The sequence below is a fragment of the Pseudochaenichthys georgianus genome, chromosome 17 (genome assembly GCF_902827115.2).
Source record: "Pseudochaenichthys georgianus chromosome 17, fPseGeo1.2, whole genome shotgun sequence".
In the NCBI taxonomy this organism is placed as follows: domain Eukaryota; kingdom Metazoa; phylum Chordata; class Actinopteri; order Perciformes; family Channichthyidae; genus Pseudochaenichthys; species Pseudochaenichthys georgianus.
This window is the reverse complement of record NC_047519.1, coordinates 6,669,320-6,690,774: the sequence shown is the minus strand read 5'-3', so window position 1 is coordinate 6,690,774 and position 21,455 is coordinate 6,669,320. Positions and strand designations below refer to the sequence as shown.

The window sequence follows — 21,455 nt, the reverse complement described above, 5'->3', positions numbered from 1 at the left end:
GAGATGCAGTTAGTTTTAAAAAAATAAAACAAGATCAAATGAAATAAAAACAGCCATTATTTTTCACTCTTTTGTAAAACGGACAGTTTCAAGAAAGATGACACCGTGTTTATGCAGACATGCAAAATATCTGAAGCCCTATAAAAAAAGTTACAAGTATATTGTGTTGAAAATATCTCAACAAGTCGTAATATTGTATAATGTGATACCTGAGGATATTCTCTTTTTTAATTGTAACGACTGTGAACTAATTTCAGTTAGTGAGGTCCTTCGTTTTAGATGATTTGCTGAGTGGAGGGTGGGGGTTATTGCGTTGAATGGACGGAGTCAATTATAGAATTGAGAGTTTTTAGAAAAAAAGTTCTTTAAGCGTTGTAGCTTTTTCATCTCATCTCCAGCAATAGGTCATCATTTAAGAACAAATAATAGTTTTGTCAAGATTCTACAGAAAAAAGTCAAAAAAGTATAGTATGTCAGAAATATGGAAAAGCCATTGTGTACAAATAGTATGTTGAAAATCAAAAAAGAAAAAGAAAACTCAATTCAATACAAATTAATGAATATTTTACCCTGTTCGAAAGTTTTACACCCCTTAAAGAAAACCCCCTTCCTTACCAAGTACTTCATATTATACCATTTGTTAAGTGTTGCGTACATCAAGGTGTATCTTAAAGTATCTTGGTAGCAGAAAATAACTAAAATATGTAAGTTTATCAGAAAAGAAAAAAACCTTGTTTATCTGAACAAGTGTTGCATACACCAAAGTGTGTCTAAAAGTATCTTAGTAACACAAGAAAAAAGAGAAGAAAGCGTTGATGTTAACAAAAACTGGATTGTTCCACTGAAATAATAAATAAATAATTTCAAAAAGTGCTCTTAAAAAGAACATGTATTCAGATAAAGTATTTTGTTAGACTATTAAGTCCACGATGGTTACATTTAACCCCTAACCCATTTGTATTATACGTTTGTTTTCCTAATAAAGCCAGAGTCACCTGAATTAATTTTGTCTCCATACCTTTTATTTTTTACATTTTGTAACAATCTTTAAACATTTGTAGAGAACAAACATTGTGGTTAAAATGAGTGTCTTTATGACGTCTCTCAAACAGTTGGTATTTTTCACAAAATTCATTTTTAAACACATCATCTTGATACAGAGATAACACATTTTCGTAAGACAACCCAGACACTCTTTTTACATAGGTAGAATACACAATGTTTTTCTTTGAGGGGTCCTTAGTTTAAAATGATCTGGTGAGGAAGGTGTGACTTTTTCTGTTGAGTGGGAGGCGGAGTCCTCTGTAAAGGTGAGATTCTTTTTCACCAGTATAATGTCCATCGATGTCTGACTCTGTTTAAAAAGTTCTTTAAGCTTTGTAGCTTTTCCATCAATCATTTTCAGCCAAGAAGTCAGAGGCACCCCGCACAGATGTCTGAAAAACCCCGCATGTAGAGTTAAAATACTCCAAAACAAAATCATCAGAGGGGTCCTTCCCCAGCGTTTCCAAATGGCTTGCACGGTAATACCATCGCCCCGATGGTCCGCTTTTAGTTTCCCAGACGGTGCTTGTCAGGACTCTTCTCACTTCTGGCAGCGGGGAAATAACTCTTTCTTCCTCCATATTGAGGGGCGGCGGTGAAATCTCTTCTTTGATCTCGCATGCTGTCTGTGTTTCTTTGCTTTTCTTTGCAAATATCTTGTACACCGGTGGTTCCACTATGGTTTCTTCTTCCGATACAGTGGTTGCGTGTAGATCTCTGGAAGACACCAGAGTTAACACAGCCCAATCTGTTGAGGTCAGTGTCGCTTTAACACTGCGGGGTCCATACGTTTCTCCATTCTTCAGATTGTAGAAATGCAGTTCATTCCCCATATAGTTGAATACATAACCCCAAACATCGCCATTTTTCAGAGTCCATTCTTCATACAGTTCTTCGGCTGGAGGCATCTGAATCCGGCACAGATATTGCATTCGTTTCTTAATTGGCGCTCATAACGGGTGGCGGTACGTTGTCACAGGCGTCTCGCAGATTAAACCCATATCTATGCTTCTCTTGGCCATTTTTATTTTTTTTGAAAGGTGACTTGATGAGTGGAAATGCCTGGCCTGTTATATCTATTTCCATCCCCTTACTTTTAAATGTTCTGGTGAGTAGAGGCGGAGCCCTTGTACAAGCTGGAGGCTTCATGGAGTGAAATGGAGCAGAAACACATTCTTTATGGGTACAGCAAAATTCTAATATTATCCCTAGTACAACCTCACACAAACTTAATATTGGGTTTCCTTATAGTGGTGTAAAGTAATTATAAAAAGACAAAGATCATGTTTTTAAAATTGTTTTATTATTTATCCTGTTCAGAGAGACTTTTCTTATAGCTAGTAAAAAGTAATTACACATTAGTTCACAGTCGCTACAATTAAAAAAGAATATCCTCAGGTATCACTAATAAAAAACCGAAAAGCCATTTTTTGTCTTTCTCTCTTTTCTCCATTATATTTTTGAAAAACTACATAGTGATTTCTAACAAAATACAACATACAACTAATACATTATACAATATTACGACTTTGAGATATTTTCAACACAATATACTTGTAACTTTTTTATAGGGCTTCAGATATTTTGCATGTCTGCATAAACACGGTTTCATCTTTCTTGAAACTGTCCGTTTTACAAAAGAGTGAAGAATAATGGCTGTTTTCTGCTTCTTCATCCTCTGAATTTCCCCCCCCCGTCCCTCATCCTTCTCATCTCACAGATAGTGTTCTAAATCTGCATACCTTCCCTGCAGTTTTGTGTATAAAAGCTGAAAAAGTAGATAATGAAGTACTTTGTTTTAGTAGATTTCGTTAAGCACCTGACTCTTAATGTCAGTTTGTGATTTTGAGGCTATTTCAGTGAAAACAAGGCTGTTTTGAACATTTGCCAGATTTATGCTTAAATTCTCTGAGAAAGTTACTGAAAAGATACACTTTTGTGTATAAAAAGCGGACCACTACCATGAAGTACTCTGTTTGAGGAGATTTCGTTAGGATTCTGACTCTAAAAAGGCAAGTTTTTTGATTTAAAGACTTTTTTACAGACACTCAGCAGATTTATGTGTAAAGATTTCGTTAAGAATCTGTCTCTTAACCCACCATCCCCCGAGAGCCAAAACATACTCAACCCCTGCAGCAGCTCGGGTGTGAACTCCCATACAGAATGTCAGTCACTGCGTAAAACTTTTTAGTGACACTCTGCAGATTTGTGTGTAATTCACTCACAAAGGAACTGTAAGATACACTTTTTATGTATGCAAAACCTGTCATTTTGGAGAAACCATCTTGAGTGACCGGGAGGAAAATATGCCCCTTCCATCAGACTTCCTTACAGAGCCCCTCCTCCAACACACATGAACGCTCACATGACCAAAAAAGAGGGCACGAGATAAGTTTGTGCACAGATCTTTCGGCTGTAGGCGTCTGAACCCCGCACTGCTGCTGCATTCATTTCTTGACTGGCGCTCCGGACGGGTGGCGGTAAGTTGTCACAGGCTGATTAAACCCAATTCGGGGCATCTCTTGCCATTTTTCTTTTTTGAAAGGTGACTTGGTAAGTGGAAATGACTGTCTTTTTTAATTTAGTTTGAGTGTATTTCCATCTTCATCTAATTCCACCCCCACTATCTGCTGGCGTCATAGCCATAAGGAAGGGGTGGAGAAAAGGGGGGAGGCTGGGAGGGGGCGGGTAGACAGTCTCACGCATAACTTCAAAGAGACACCTAGATTAACATCAAAGGCTTATAACACACCAGTGTGAAATCACACCTGCCTGTTATAACACACATCAAAGGACTCGACTACAAAGGGGTGTGAGGGGACAGGGGCCAGACAACATAACTTCAAAGAGACTATCTTAATCAATACATCAAAGAACTAAACAACAAAGGCACTACACAGGGGGGCTTTTCACACCTACCTGTGATAACACACTTAGCTCATTTGCATAAGTAGGGAGAGGTGTGACCTGTCACACCACCTGTCACTTTTTGACGAAAACGGTATGGTTACTACTACTGAAATATGATTTTCTTTGAATGATTAAATGTAGGGTGAATTGCCCTAATGTGGGACATTTTTGCATTTCAGATTTCGGGAATATATTGCGATATGAAGCCGATACAATAAATCAAAATCCAGTACCATTCCGAAATCCCCAGTAATATTAGACACTAATAATACAGTAAACTATTAACACTGTACATATTATTGTTTTCCCGTGGGATTAGGACGATTGGTAGTGAGAGCCGCTGCATTTTCCTCCGGTCGGATGTGATATAAAAACAAAGCGATTATTTTTGTTGTTGTAAACTCACGTGGATTAAATTTAGTGCATTCATTTCAACTTGCGAACATATGATACATTAAATGATCGTGAGGATGATGATTGAAAATCGTTTGTTTGAGCCTGGATGCATTTCCTGATCTAAAAACATAGCGATGGTTTTGTACTTACGCCAACGTGAATTAAACATTATTTTGTTAAATAAAAACATGGTGATGTTTAGTAAATGATTACATGTCTCTTATTTAGCACAGAATATGATCCTATCTGTGACATATCGATTTTAACAAATATCCGCTATATCAGATACCTGTAGATCAGCTGTTTATTTCACATGAGTTCCAGTGTGGCAGCTTTTCACGGCTCCCCCTGGTGGATCCATGATCCATTGCAGCTGGTTTCATTATAATTAAATGTATTTATCCAGGGGGCGTTTCAAGTCCTGCGGGGGGGGGTTTCCTTTTCAGCAGGGGCCCACCCCGTGCCGATCACGGACCCGCACGGGTAGGCGTCTGAAATGAAGCGCTACATCTGTATGTACTGTGATATCCTGACAGATACTTACAATTATTAAACAAACTAACTCTGCTAACAGTGACAGTTGGCCAACTTTATAATCCCCGAACGTCAACAAGCGCTCTGCTCCCAGCTGTTTCATCACATATCAGTGTCCCCTGGTTTCTGTTGTGTTTTCAGCTTCTTGCAGCGTTTTGTATTTACAGAAATGTGTATATCCAGGGTTTTATGTATGCAGTGGTTTAGTAAACCCTGCTCATGGGTTGTCTAGTTAGTGAGGATGTTTCTTTATTTGCATGTGTCTTTGCTCATTTGTGATTTTATAATTGCATCATATCTGAGGCTGCAGCGCAGTTAGGCCTAACTACAGATATACACAAACCGGCATCCGATCAGTTCACAAGTCCCTACAGACTGATCTACTGCCGTCCTGATTAAGAATTGACATAGTCAAAGTGAATGGTCAAGTCTTGACTGATCGTCAATTATAATTTGTTTTGCTCATTGATCCACCTGTTTGAGCTTTATGCATGCATAGAGGAAAAGCTAAACTAACCAGATGATTGCTGGAGATGAATGTGACATCGCTTAGCTGTTGTTTCAGAGATCAGCAGACAGTGAGACTTCTTAGCCTGCTTACTTTTCTTGGTTGTTAAAACATCTTTGGCCCTAATTCCATTTCCCCACATTAAAGCAATCCACAGAGAGAATGGGGCAGACAGGAAGAGTTAAGAAAGAAGATGGAGAGACGAAGGAAAGTTTCACAGACAGGTTCATAAATGAGAGCGAGTTGGGAGCTGTATGTGATGAAGAGGAGAGTGGGTGGGATGGAGAGGGATAAAAGACCCAGAGATAATGATCAATGTAGAGGGAGACAAAGACAGGGCCTGAGCAGCAGGAGCTAAAGACACACAGTGACAGTCCTGCTGGTCTTTATGTTCTGTTAGCTGTCTGCTTTTACAAGGTCATGTTGTTTGATTGATGATGGAAATGAGTGGGAAGCTGGGCGACTAATCTCTGAGTTAGGATAAACCTTTGGAAGCATTTCACAGTAAAAATCCTTAACAAAACCAAGACATTCAACAGAAATGTCCAAATAAAATAAAATGCTACACAGCCCCAGTCACGATTTCGTTTGCCAACCACTTTTGGCTTCAAGTGCATAAAGTATACTCTCGTACTTTGAGAGGTTTTTAAAAAAGTGTTTTGTTATTTGCAGTTGTTTTTTTAAGCACACAGGTGTTTGTGGCTATGAAGGTAGATATGGTGCAAAATGCGAGAGCTTGTAAAACCTGATGTGAGCACTTCAAAAATCAGAGCTAAATAAAAAATATTGACTGTATAAATGTAAACTCATTGTGCCTGACTCAATAAAAAAAAAAAAATCAGAGCTTGTGTGCATACATTTAAACTTGTATAAAATATCCACGTAACTGTGAACCAAATTTGAAGTCACAGGAAAACATAAAAGTTGTAGAAAAAAATGAACTTAGTGATGACATGTTCATTTGCAGAAAAATACATATTTTTTAAATACATTTTCCATTACAACTGCAACTTGGTTATTACAACCTCTCAAATAAGTCATTACAACTTCACAAATATGCTCTGTGGCAGTATACATCGACGAATCTGCCGCCTTGACTTTTGCTACACTTCTTGCGATGAATGTGTCGCTACATTTTCACCTGTAGATGTGGGGGGAGGGAGGGGGGTTGGAGCGAAGGGGCGGAGCTATCAGAACGACACAAACTCGGGTCAGTCACCAGCCATACTCAGGTCAAACCAGATGACTGCGGGGCCCCTTTCACAACAACGCAGTTCCAGGGCTGTTTCCTGTTCACGCCGCAGCGGAGAGACGGCTCTTTTCCCCAAAAACCGGTTCTTACCAAACTCGAAACAATTTGAGATTAACCTGAGCTAACAGTTTATGGAGAGTACGGCCAATACAAGTTGAAACAAGCAGTACCGCTGAGCAAAGTGACTAGAATGCAACCACACACTTAGAAAAAAAGCACACTTTATAAAGTTAGGCAACACTAACCAGGCTTCATGATGTTTATTTGTACCTTACTTTGTCCATCCGTTTGCTGTTATTGATCATTGTGGAGAGAGGCAGATGTTTTGTTTTGTATTAGCAGCTATCGGATGGAATCAATGGGCTGCACAGGTTGTCATGTTCGACTATCACAAGTAGAATCATAAAAATACGCCGGTAAAATGTGCCTGTAGAAAACACCTTATGCTAATGCCTTAGTTTTTATACTTTCATATTATCTTTCTTAGTCCCACCTAGTGTTGTCACTATACCAACATTTTGGTTCCGATACCGATACCAAGTCAAGAATTGCGATTCCGATTCTTTTTCGATACTTTTCTTAAAAAAAGGGAAACAGTCTAAAATGTAATTATTGTGCTTTATTTCACACCAGAACCATAACCCTAACACAAACTTTTAAACAATGAGAATAATAAATTAAATAAATGACTAGAATTTGTATTAAATACAATTAAGCATCATCTATAAACAACTTTTTTGTTTTTCGCTTCTGGCGTCTTTTTTGTCAACAAGCCGAGGCGCAGCGGCAGTTGCACTCCCACTCACAGCCATGCTTCTCGCTTTCTCACATGCTCTGGCAGCTAGCGCGTGCTAGAGAGGGGAGGGACTTAGAGCGTGCTTGAGAGGGGAGGCACTTAGAGCGTGCTTTAGAGGGGAGGAAGCAGAGCGCTGAACACACATGGCTCTTATTAAAACGGCGCTTTCTCACCGGAGTACTTTTCCCCGTCATTCTTAAAGTACCGATACTAATGAAACGGAGGAATCGTAACGTTTTTAACGGCAGGGTATCGCGGTACCTTTCAAGTATCGGTACACCGTGCAACACTAGTCCCACCTATTGTGTATTTTTGAAAATCGTATGATTTCGAGACTTTTTAAAATATATTTTCCATTACAACTGCACCTTGGTTATTACAACCTCTCATCAGTCATTACAACTTCACGAATCTGCTCTGTGACAGTATAAATCGAAGAATCTGCGGCCTTGACTTTTGCTACACTTCTTGTGATGAATGTGTTGCTAAAGTACGTTTCACCTGTAGATGTGGGGGAGGGAGGGGGATTGGAGCGAAGGGGCGGAGCTATCAGAACGATGAGGCGCAAACTCGGGTCAGTCACACACAAGTCACAGCCATAGTCTGCTGTTGCCCCTTTCACACCAACGCAGCTCCCGTTCTAGCTCCGTGTGAAAGGGGCAACAACAACAATGGGGGAGTGAGTCGGGTCGATGATCGTGTTACTTTCAATCATACGAAGCCAGATTAAATAAAATAATTACTTCTCCAACCTTATACTGTTCTCCAGAGTGCCGTGGTTCATTGTTTATTAATATGTTTCAGCGGTATTTACCGACCGCTGCAGTACAGCTCATCCACTGGAGTTTATTCTCCCGTTAACTCACAGCAGCGACCGCTGTAAAGTATTCAATGTCTGACTGTCACACAAGCAGCTGATAAATATCCCCAGTTCCCCTTAAGTTAGGGTGACCAGACGTCCCCGTTTTCCGGGGACAGTCCCCGTTTGTATTGGCCTGTCCCCAGTTGAAACTGTCCCCGGAAATGTCCCCGTTTTTTAATATACGCTAAAAACACATAGCAAGGTGAAATACAACTTTTCATGTCAGGAAACACTGGGTAAACAGACTGTGGTCAAGCCAGCCCCCACTTCAGAAAACACAGTCAAGCCAGCCCGCACGTTGTATTGCAGTGCGCGAATATCCTATGCATTAGGGTAGAGGTCTGTAAAAACTGCCTTCAAAATAAAAGCGTTTACTCGGTCAATAACAAATATACCTAAAAAACACACCAAACATATTCATATATACTGGAGCTTAAATTAAGAAATATGTACTATATAATGTGATCAATAATAATTGAAAACAAACTACGTATAACTACCACATTATAACTGAGTGAATATAAAATGTAAGTATACAGTTATGAAGATATATCTGATATTTCCACTGGGTGACTTATTTCAATTGATGTTGACACCATCTCACAACACTCCTAAAATAATATTACTTTTTAAAATGTATGCTGTTTAAAATCTCAAATTAGATCTATTGTCCATCTATATTTTGATTATTATTTATTGGAAACTATCCATAATCAAAGAGTCATTCGAAGTCAATTAAATACTTATTTCACTTCAGGGTGATAGCAGGAGACCCCATTTAGGCAATCAGAGAACATCAGGACATTCTGATGTAGAGTTTCAAAATAAAATACTTTTGAAATCTCATATATGAGCTATCGTCCTTCTGTTTGTATCCAACAGTTAAAATGTTCGAATTACATTGAACCAGAATTGTCCCGGTTTTTTCTTTAACAGAGAAGAAAATTGGATCTCCTATTGTGGCGCCACAATAGGATAGCAACAAGTACTCAATATAGTCATATCTACCTTCATAGTGGCTCTCATATCGTTTGTGTTTGTGTCAATTGTGAAAAATCAGCGAGTAAATAAGCAAATTGTATAGAGGTGTCCTTGTACCTGCACTTTAAAAAATAGCATGATATAAATAGTTTGAATGTCGCATCTACATTAGAGATCATCAGAAACATGTTCAGCTTGTGTATGGACAATAAAAGGTCATGATAATTTAACAATAAAAAGAGGGGTTTATTTTTAGACTTAGATACTGTACGTATGTGTTAGGGTTAGGTAGAAAACAGATTTTAGTTTCAGCAGGTGAAGCAATATGTTCATAAAATAGTGTGTGTGAGCTTAACTGTGTGTATTAAACTGAAACGGAACATTTTCTGTCAACTCAGAATTTATTTCAGCTTTTTTAAACTGTAGTATGTGCTCATGTGTTTCAGTGTTGCTGAATTAAAGGCAGCTTTTCCTATCAATAACATTTCTGATCCTAAATATCTTGGTTTCTTCTTCTCTAAGGTCACATTGTTCTGTTGTGTTACCTCCTAATATACACTGAAGTAAAATATAGTTGATTCAAAAGTAACAGAAAAGTAATAAGGATACATTACGTTATTACATTAATACATTACATTAATTATACTAACTCGAGATGACGCACGCACGCACGCACGCATGCGCGCGCACACACACACACACACACACACACACACACACACACACACACACACACACACACACACACACACACTTTATTCCATACCCCGCAGTGTTGATGCGAAGATACTTTGATAGCCATTGTTTTACTGCTTTTCCTAATTAATTATGTATTATTTCACCCATCCACCATCCTTCCGATATTACTCTGATGATCTTATGACCCCGTCTGGTCTGTGAATTAAACCGGTTATGACTGCAATCTACGCATCACTAGTGAGAGCAATGGAAAAAGTCAAGGTCCTTGTATGTGTGCACCAAAAAAGCTCATTTGGAATTTGGAATCTTGTTGATATTTATTTTGTCTTTTGCATTTGTTATTGAGGTAATCCGAAAGTAACGGAAAGTAACTTTTACATTTATATTGTGATTATGTTACTGATTAACATTTTTACAGGTAATTAGTAATTGTAATTGATTACATTTTTAAAGTAACCCTCCCAACCCTGCTTACCAACTTCTGACCTCTCAGGCACAGTTGCGTTGAAGGGTCCTTCAGGGAACGTGGGGGCGTTGTCGTTGACATCCTGGACCTTGATGATGAACTCTGACTCCGCCTCCAGGGAGCGGTTGGTCTGCCGGTCCACGGCCCTGGCATGGAGCACATACTGAGGCTTCCTCTCCCGGTCCAGGCTCCTCGCTGCGTGGATGTCACCCGTTATCTCGTCAATGATGAAGATGGACCCAGCCCCCTCCCCCGACAGGATGTAGTGCACAGAACCGTCAGCCTTGTCGGAGTTGGAATGGAGCTGGAGATGAAAGGAGGAGAAAAAGGAAGAGAGGGAGGGGGGTGTTAAGTGTCTGACAAGTATGATTCAGAGTAATAGCCAAGTGTCAGGCTGAGTGCTCAGTTAATGGTGAAGGGCAGGAAAGGAGGAGCAGAGCCATCCAATCAAGGAAGGAAAAATTAAAGTCACTGTCAAAGTATACGGGACAAAGGAGAACGTTTCAAACATGCAGTCCTTCCTCAGCGGGAATTTTCACAGAAAAAATTAAAGACGGAGAGAGAGAGATAATTACCACGAAGGGGAAGGTGAGAGACCCTAATAAAGTTAAAGTCAGACTGTGTTTGCTCTGGGTTTCATTAAAAAGGCCTTTCCCTCTCCTGTAGTGTGTTATATAGGTATCTTTGCATGTAAATGGTCTGCAGAGGCTAAAATCCCTGTGTTCCCTTCCGAGGGAGTTTTTCTCCCACACACTTCTATTGGCTAGAGAATGCAATTCCTTAAGAAATTGCTAGTGGGAATGCTTTATGCTGAAAAGCTGACACTAAACTGCTATGCTGAAATGTAATGTGTAAGAAGAAAGTGAAGAATTCAGATTGAAATGATACATGAACACAGGGGGCTTGAATGTGTGATGAGAGAAGAAAAGAAAGTAAAAAGGCTTGGAAAAGCAGCAGAATATTTGAAGTGCAAACTTTTGAACTAACTTGATGGCGAATGATCTGTCGCCATGCCAACGGCATGTGATGACATCCCATATTACGCTTAGATGCATTGATGGCTGCATCGTTACCAAACCTGTGAAGTTTTGGGCCGTTTGGAGCATTTTCACTGAAGTTATGAGAAAACCGTGTTTCATGCGAGCATTGTGTTGCCATGGCAACGACATTTGAAGAAATCTCAAAACTGTCCCGTATATGTCTTCACGGCTGGACTGTTAGCACACATGTGAAGTTTGAGCACTTTTTGAACATTTTCATAGGAGTTAATGTACAGCGACATCGCTTTTATGGCGAGGGATGCGTTTCCATGGAAACGGCATATGATGACACCCCATAATTGACGTAGTGTTGTGAACCGAGACACAGGACGCAGGACCCAAAAGCAGGACTCGGAGACAGTTGTCCAAAGATAGAATGTTCTTTAATAACAAAAACTAAATCGTACTTTCAAAAAATAGAAAGTAGTTAAACAGCCAAAACTAAGTTGTACAGCAACACAAAAACTCACTTGGCAAAAGGTCTAAATCGCAAGGTAGGTATCAGGAGTCAAAAGGACTAGGTGCTCACGACATGAAACATAACGAACTGACAAAGGAACAAAGAAACACCAGGGCTGAAGTCGAATAGTCCATTTAGCTTAGGAACCTTCCTAAAGGAGTGAAATGACCCGGAAGTCCCTCAGTGGCAGCCATGATAAGTGCCGTTCGAATTCTCGAAAATGATGAGAATGATAGGAAAGGAGGTTTCAAACTTCCTTTATAACCTCCTTTAGCTTAGGAACCACTGGACCTCCCTAACCGACAGGAGAAGCGAAAATGCTGCCCCACAATGCCTTGCAGCCGCAGCATTTGCCGTCACTCAACAGTCGGCCGTTCACGGAAACAACCGATTATGACCGAGAAATGATATCATGAAAGTTACGGTGCTTATTAAGCTTTTTAAAACATAGGTGGTAAGTTGCCAAAGTGCTTTGTTTTGAACGTTCATCAGTATTACAATCAAAAAGAGAAATATGAACGTTAGTTTTCACTGAAATGATCAAATAAAGTCAACATTTCAGTCTTTACTGAGCTGTGTGGGGTTTGTTCAACTTTTAAAAGATGTTTGAATGGTGATATACACATGATAGATGTTAAGGACTAACGTTTATAATAAATACATCTGTATTGATTTTAAGATCTTTAGTTCATACAATCGTACGTATTGGGATCATTGGTATTAATGTGGACCGGAGGGAGAGGGTGACGAGCATAAGTTTCACTTTCCTTTTTTATTTCAATTCCAGCTTTGGTCCTGAAGAATATGTTTCTCTGTTGTCCCCGTTCATAAAGCCGAAAGCAGCAGCATCAGAGCACGGTGCAGAGTCTCTCGATGAGTTCACAGCAGTCCCTCGTTCTTATTAAACATCCATGTTGTAGTCCGCTGTATAGAAAACTGTAGTTTCCATGGTTTCCCCACAGCAGCAGACGCACACAATGACGTCCGCTGGCGCATCATAAACACGTCGGATAGTGAAAGTGCATTCGGATTCTCTAAAGTACCGCAGTCTCTTCTCCTAAGTCCTTTTGAATTCTCCTATCCACTATCCCTTAACCCCGTGACTTTTCACACAGAGGTCAAGGAATAGACGATAGGGTTAGAACTTAGGAGCTGATTTTTAAACTATCCGACTGCAGCCCAGGGCTATATATAGGTGAGGGGGATGGGCACAGGTGAAAACAATCAGGGCAGGGCCAAGCAATCTCACGGGCGGGAAACACACAAAGGCAGGAAGTGTGGGATCTGGAATGACAGGAAAGATTACTTTCAAAATAAAAACAGGAAGTGACAAGATCAAAACACAAAATAGAGTAAAAACATAACTAAACCTAACATATCTGTGGAGTCACAACACGTAGAGCTGTTGAGGGGAAGACCATTAACCATTATCTGAAGTCTGCTGCTCTGAGCATGTCAGTTGGAGTTATGACATCATCGTGTTCCATGACACAGGTGTTTATATTTGAGCTAACGACGTGTCCAGAGATCAAAGGTTTCCATGGTGATGTGCAGTAATCAGTGAGAGGAGAGCATTTTCATTGTTCTGAATGAGAGATAAACCTCTTACATGTGAACGTTTTGTTGAAGAACCGTAACAGATATCGGTGAAAAGTGTGAAGCATGTCAAGGAACTTGAAATAATAAGAACTTGAAAGTTTGTGTACTTTCGGCTTAATAATGTGGCCTTTTTGGCAGATTAACTAAAGGTGTGCGACTGCTGTGGTGGGGATCGATGAGGCTGAACTTACAATGGGGTTTAATGGAGACATGTTGAACGTTTTTGTCACTGCATGCCCTCAAGAGGCATTTTGTTTAATTATTTTGCTTAATTATTTTTTATTTTTCAAGCTACGAGATGTTTTCCTACGTTTCTCATGAAAAATTATGTCTCAGGAATGTAGGGTTTGGGAATTATGGCAGGTTTAAAAGAAAATATGAAGGCAAAATTAAATCTGTCCTCCACTTAGCTGTGACATCACGCACTCTAAAATCTGAAGAAAACCTCTTTACCAAGGTCTGAACAATGTTCAATATCTCTAAAAGTACGAGATAGTAGATTTAAAAGTTGTGTTACACGAATAATGTCAGAAAGATGTGTAACATTTTAAAGTTGGAATGAGGTTTCTGAGTGAAACTATGAAGGAGCAGTTAGCAGTTGAAGTCGCATGAAGATTGTTCAAGTCTGAAGAGTTTCTCCATTGACTTCCATGTTAAACATTTGATGAATTATGGGATGTATCTCTGGAATTATGAAAGTTATGAATGAAAAAAGTAATAGCACTCGATTCCCGACCGAGCTGAATGTTTTGATGTTTGAACGGAGTTTCTGCGATGTGGAATGTGGGAGAAGAAGAGGTGCAAACTAGCCCGGCGGAATAATAAAGAATTTTGTGTGTAGCATATTGTATGTCTGTTGCCTCCTTAGTCTTGTTCTAGACTAGAGACAGCAATTAAATATTTGCTCGCCAAAGTCCAGAGGAAACACTTTTTTTGGCAAACAAGTTCATAACCATGCTGTATGGCAGTGGCTCTGAAGGGTGGACATTAAGTAGACATCTGTCCTTAGAAGCCTGGAGCTCTGACTGTCCAAATATCCTTTCATCCACAATATTAGAAAAATGTAGTCTAAATTGACTTAACTGCCATAAATACCACAGAAAGTCTGGATGATGAGTTAGCAGGTGGCTAAGGGTGACACAGGTCCTGGCCACACTGCTCCTCCTCTCCCTTCACTGGCTGTCAGTGGCTGCCCAATTTCTTTATTTATTATTTCATTTAACCATGAATTAGATTAGATTACTTTATTGTCATTACATAATGCAAGCAGAGTGTAACAAAATTAAAAGGGTCTAACCCAGGGGTGGGCAAACCTTTTTGGCTCGGGGCCACTATGAGTTTTACATTTGACAGACGGGCCGGTAACAAAATATTTAGCTGTCCACTCCTCATTATACACTCGGCACTCAATGTTGACATTTCTTTTCTTTGTTCCACTCATTGTTACAGATGCCGGTTCAAAAGTGAATTATTGCGTCATTGCGTAATCGTTTGCGTCATGACGTAACCGTTTACGTGCCTTCTTATGACCCACACAGCGTTTTACGTCGCTGATTTTCTCCGCAACATCGCTCACAACAACATCGATAGAGGACTGCGTCGGGTAGTTTTTAATTATACGAAGCCAGATTAAATTAAAGAACTACTTCTCCAACCTTGTACCTTTCTCCAGAGTGCCGTGGTGCATTGTTTATTAATGTGGTTCAGCTGCATTACTGCCCGCTGCAGTGCTGCTCGTCTACCAGAGTTTATTCTCCCGTTAACTCGCGGCAGCGGCCGCTGTAAAGTTTTCATTGTCTGACTGTCACACAAGCAGCTGATAAATATCCCCCATCCCCATAAGTGAATGTGTTTTAGTCTGAAAGCTGTGTGGCATCACAACCAGGGGTAGACATTAAGGGTACAATTATTTTATTATCACTGGCCCGGAGCATTTGTTCAAAAAAATCGACTAATCATGAAAAAAATGAACACATTTGTTGCAATAGTAATTTATGCACTAACTAGCCTACATTACTACTTACAACATTTGAATCATCAGTTCTTCCTCATTTTCCTCAATTGTTCATATTTGGTTTATTAAAATAATTATATTGTGGTCATTGTTAAAAAATGCTATTATTAAAAGCTATTATTATGAGTATTATTATTAGTATAATGCGCTTTCTGCCTTCCTGTCATTAGGAGTTAGAAATGTAATGGCTATGTAATTGATTTGATTAGAACCTTCATTATCCTAAACTGCTGGGACATTTCCCCATAGCGAATATACCTTTATATTGTCTACTCTTCACTTACTTGTCAGCATAGGTCGGCATTGATGAACAGAGCCGACAGAAGACCTTGTTTATATTGGCATCATATTGAGAGGTGCAGTGACGCGTCCTAAAACCAGGAAGTAGCTGCTGGTTCCCTCGACAAAAAGCAATGGGATTTCTCCACAGGGTTTTGGAAAATAGCTGGAAATAAGGTCTGTGGCAAACGAACCTGTTTGATAAATGCACGTTTTGTTCAGCCGGATAATCTCCACACCCTACTTTTATAATTTTCGAATCATAATTCGAAAATTATAAAAGGTTTTTAGGACGCGTCACTGCACTAGAAGCCAACTCCATCGATCAAGCTGGCTGAAACTTTCTCTCCCTCTTCTTCTCATGCTCCCTGTCACTCTCCTTTAACTCCTCCGGTGACTTTCTTTTATTTGAAGATCGTTTTTGCCCGGCGCTTGGCCGGTTACCGCTGGTATTAAAAACATGTTGGCGAATAGTTAGGTGGCGCGAAAGTCTGTAGTGAACGAGCGCCTGCTCCCGCTCACAGGAGCCTGCTCGAGCTCCGCAGCAAACAGCTGTTTGCTTTTCACCCAACAATGACAACCTCCTCACGAAACGCTATGTTGTAGCGTTAATAAACGAAACAATTTAACAAAATGGCTTGTCAAAATACCTATAACACAGGACAATTTTTTATTTCTCAAACCAATATTTTTAGTGGCCCGAGCGGGCAAGTGGAAAGTACGTTATGCTGGACCGGGGTCTGAAAAGTGCTTCCGGGCCAGCGGGCCATTTATAGGTTGTGTTCCTATAGAGAGGCGAAGTCACGCCCATCTACTTCCGGCCCATGGGACCCCGGAAGCGAAAAATTAACATTGAATTCAATGGAGAGAGAAAACGTATCTTTTGATCCCGTTTGAATTGTGCCACGAACTACACATATGATGTTTGTCAATCTTAAACAATAAGTTCCATGTCAAAAAAGTCACATTTTGTCGTAAAACTGTTGAAATATAAGACTATGAAAAATACACGACTACAAAGACTACAAATCCCAAATCCCATTCTGGCTCGCGTAAGTGATGTCACAGGCGATAATGCTCCAAGTGGTTGCGACTCGTAATTAAAGCGAAGAAGAAGAAGAAGAAGAAGATCTCATAACTGATTTATTCCCTCCAATAAATAAGAGATTGCTAAAAATAAATTCACTTTTACAAGATGCCTGTGTGCTTTGTACCAGGTTGTAATCACATAAGTGATCATACTTATAATATAGATCATAGCTCGTTCGCTTCCCGTCTGATGAAAGGACCAGGAGTCGTTGGACCAAACATATCAGGTAATACACATGTTGTGCATGGAACACAGTCAAGCTAGCTACATAGCTAGTAGCGAGCACGTTAGTTAGCATCACATTGCTTAGCCTTGTCATTTGTATTAGCCTTAACATGAAGTGAACCCAAATGTTAAACAGTAAGAGTAGTCATGATGGTAAGTATTTTGTGAAACATTTGAAGAGGAGCCTATCGCCCCCTCCACCAGGTGCTAAGGGGGCGGGAGGTAGGCTAACGGCAGATTAGCATCTGCGATCTTTTCTACTTAATGCTATCTGCTCAAATGGTTAACATTGAACATTAAAAGATCAGGCAGTTCAGGGAGAGTCGAAGGAAGGAAGGCAGGCAGGCAGCTTTGCATGACATGTATTTATTTATAGAAGGACCATGCATACAAAAACATTAATCTCAGCAAAGAGAAGAGATGCAATATGCCAGATTATAGCTAATAGCTCATTTCCATCTGTGGTCCATTCTTCTGGACGTGTTTCATTGTGATGATAGTGAGTCAATCTGTTTGTTGGAAAGACAGTAGTTGAGTGATTACTGAGAGAACATTATTAAAAGAGATAATTATTCAAAGTGTTGTTACTTTAAAGTGTTGTTACTGACCTTTTTCTCTTTTATTTCCTTTCCCTCACCTGTAACTGCTGAGACCCTGAGGAACATGCACACTGACCTGCTCTGGCAACCTGATTTCCACTGTACGTAATAGTATTTGGTTATGGTATATTATTTATATACATCAAAGGCACAATGCACCCCCCAGAGACACACATGTATTGAGTGTGATATTGTGCATAGGTCAAGTGAAATCATCTTTACACACTAGAAAACTGTAGGAGCGGCAACTTGTTTTGAAATTGAATTTTTAATATCCGATAATGAAGTTGATCTGTTTTCTTTATTCTTCTCTCTTCCCAGCTCCATCCATCACCGTGCTCTGTTCCTGCAGGTCCTGCTTGCTAATCAATGCTTTATATTTTTACACAATTACAAATAAAGTCAATGTATTGTATGACATGAAGTTGTGCTTCATTCGGAGTCAATAATAAATTCATTCTGCCTTCAACTGCACAATGATTGTGGACTGCACCGACATCCATGTAGCTGCCCCCCAGTAAGATGAACCAAGCAAAGAGGGTCGCCATCATGCCCAAGGACATCCAGCTGCATCCGCGAGAGAGGGCTTAGACTGACCTGAGACCAGCACACCCAAATACAACGGCTCTTTTAAGAGCCACCTACAGTTTCAAAGAGTTGCAATCCTACGTTATTATAATTATTAAACTGGTTCATGTGTCACTTAGTTTACTGAACCGTGATGAATGAAAGAAATTAGTGAGGTAGTGGTTTAAATAAGTTACAAAGACATTAATATATGAGTAACAGGTCAGTGTAAACACAAGCTTCTGTCAATTATGGATCACTCAAACTATTTATATAAAAATATGTAATAAAGTTCTAAAACAAGTATTAGGTATATTCCTTGATAGCTTTTGGAGAAGGTTCTTTTTAAGTTTACTAAAATCTATCGTTTCAACTGTTTCACTTTATAAAAAGGAACAGGTGAGTAGAGCATCATTGAGTTTCTTATTCTGTCAGTAAATTATCCAAATGAAATGTTTATCATTATTTTATTCAACCCTAAACAAATTGATTGTACCTTTTTAATAATGACCTTAAATGGTTAAGTTAAATTAACTTCAGAAAATCAAATCTGTTCTGAGAAAAAACTAATAAATGTTTAAAGATAGGAACTTGCCATCCCACTGAAAAACAGTCCGTAGAGATTTAAAGGCGTAGTTGTAGTTCAGTCCAACGTTTCATTTGGATTCATTTCTCCAACAGTCAACTATTTTCATAAAGAATATATATATTTTTCAAAGTCAACTTTATTGTCAATCTTACAGTTTGTGTTTATAGACAGAGATCAAAAATACTTTTAAATCAAATAAAATTATACAATTTACAGATATGTATATCCTATATAATGATGGTGGACACTTCACCTCCAGCAGGGCAGATGGCTGCACAAGTCCATCGGGGGATGCTCCCAAAACACCGACTCACTCACAAAGAGACCAGACTCGAACACTGTCTCCTGATAGGCCTGCACAAAAGCCTTCACCCCTTCGGCCTCGTTTACAACCCCCCAGTTGACAGCCATGACTCCGTCCAAGTTGTACCCCCCGAGCACCCTCTTCATGAGGGACGCGCATGGAGTGGATGAAAGTCCCGACCGCAGCACAGCACCAAACTTGCTGGCTGTCAACCTGCCCCGCCTGTGTAACTGCCACTTTGTCCGCTGTCCTCCGGTGGCTGTCTGGATGGCAGCTTGCTGGTCTCTGCTCAGTCGCATTGAGGCAAGAATTGCCTCAAGCCACCGACCCCCATGCCCCTTCACCAGCTCCGGCATGGTGACAATGGCCTGATGTTGAGGCCGCGGCTCTGGCTCAGGTGACAAAAGCCATGCCATGCCACACTGTGCGCCCCTCAGTGCAGACCTGAACCAGTCTACATCCTGAGTGGCGATGTCTCTGGCCAGTGGGTTGTATGTCTCCTCTCACTGTTGGTAAAGTTGAGACACCGGCTGGACTACTTTGGAAGTGCCAGGCTTCCTCCACTCAACATCTGTGGAGCTGATCTGCCACATGGCACATATTGCCAATGCTGCAGCGTTGCTGCATTTGTACATCCCCCAACAAATAAAGTAAGTACCATGTTTGTTAGCATGCTATAATAGATTGAATGAGCAATAATACAAGGATGGTCCGGATCTGGGGGTGGGAGGGGTTATTTTTCCATAGTTTTGTCTGATTGTTGTTATTGTTTGTTTTTTCTGTATTTTTTGTAATGTGTGTTGTACTGGTTGTGATTGTACATTGTATTTTTCTAAATGTGTATGAATACATTTTTGAAAAACATTTGATCAACAATAAAAAAGGATTTGGTCAGGATCTAGACTCAGTGTGTAGTTTATTAATTAATCAATGCTCTCTACATTAGGAAAACACATACCAGTGTACCCGAGGGAGTCACGCACAGCTGTGCCTGGATAACCAAACAAATTGACAAGATAACCAAAACCCTTGAATCTACACACAGCAAATAAACTCAAATGACACAACGAGATGTAAAAGGAGATCACACATACAGTATAGTCGATATAAAACTGGCCGCTTCAATCTGAAGAGCAACTAAAACAAAACACGGGAGTTTACCTTGTTCTTGTGAACACTAATGTTATCCACAGCACACACAGACCACGAAGTTCTAAAGGAGAACACTAGTTACTGAAACAAAACACGTTAGTGTACCTTGTTAGCTAATCTTAGCTAGCTGACATTAACGTTACACATTGCACTCATATTACTCACCAACATCTTGTAAAGCCGGTCCCGCTGCTCTTACAGAACCGAATAACTCCCCTTTCGTGTATGTACAGCTCTCAACGTGTCCAGACTTGTAGTCACCTCGTTTTATACTTGTATTCTCATTTTGTAAGAAACAGGTGAAATTTGCTAACGTGACGGCCATCTTTGTGATGGTGACGCGTATTGTGCGAGACCAAGAGACCTGTAGTTCACTCAGCGGTTTCACAAAAAAAAAAGTGTAACTTCACAGTTTTACGACACATTTTAATTTTTTTGACTTGAAAAATATTCTTTTAAATTGACAAACATCATATGTGTCATTCGTGGCACAATTCAAACGGGATCAAAAGATAACCTTTCTCTCTCCATTGACTTCAATGTATAATTTTACGCTTCCGGGGTCCCATGGAGGCTCCCGGAAAGGGAGGGACTTCGCCTCTCTATAGTCCATTTAGCTCAAGCCCCCAGGAAGTGCGCCGGACTCAGATGGAAATATTCGTGCTGGCCAAACGGCGGTACTGCACATCCGTTTGGTTGCCAGGCCCAGAAACACTTTTTCCCATTGACTTACATGGGGAAAGAATGGTCTGTAACTCGTTGGATATTTTTTCTTAAACTAAATAAACTACCCCGTATGAACACTTGTACAGCCCTTATTAAAAACATTCGTTCCTCAAGTTGTAAAAATGTGCTAATAACGTTATTCTGAGAGTTATTTCCCTCGGCATTATGAACGCGCATCTAACCCACGGGACCGCGCCGCCCGGCACGTTCATGTTACGTGTTCAGCACTACATGAGTTTCTCTTTACCCATGGATGCACAATAACAACGGACCCATATCGCCTTACTTCCAGCCCACGGAGCTGTAATAATGGATATATTGCACATGTTTGCTGTAATTCATCATTTGTAAAATATTATACTA

The 21,455-nt window shown here is 40.0% G+C and overlaps 1 protein-coding gene across 1 annotated transcript in view; it reads right to left on the bottom strand.

Annotated features, from left to right (window-relative positions):
• The window catches only part of LOC117462150 (cadherin-18-like), a 173,189-nt gene that overhangs the window by 83,267 nt on the left and 68,467 nt on the right, over positions 1-21,455 (bottom strand). The window contains exon 2 of the mRNA XM_071206380.1: positions 10,458-10,752. Within this exon, the coding sequence (XP_071062481.1) occupies positions 10,458-10,752 (295 nt within the window). The remainder of the gene's footprint in view (positions 1-10,457; positions 10,753-21,455) is intronic.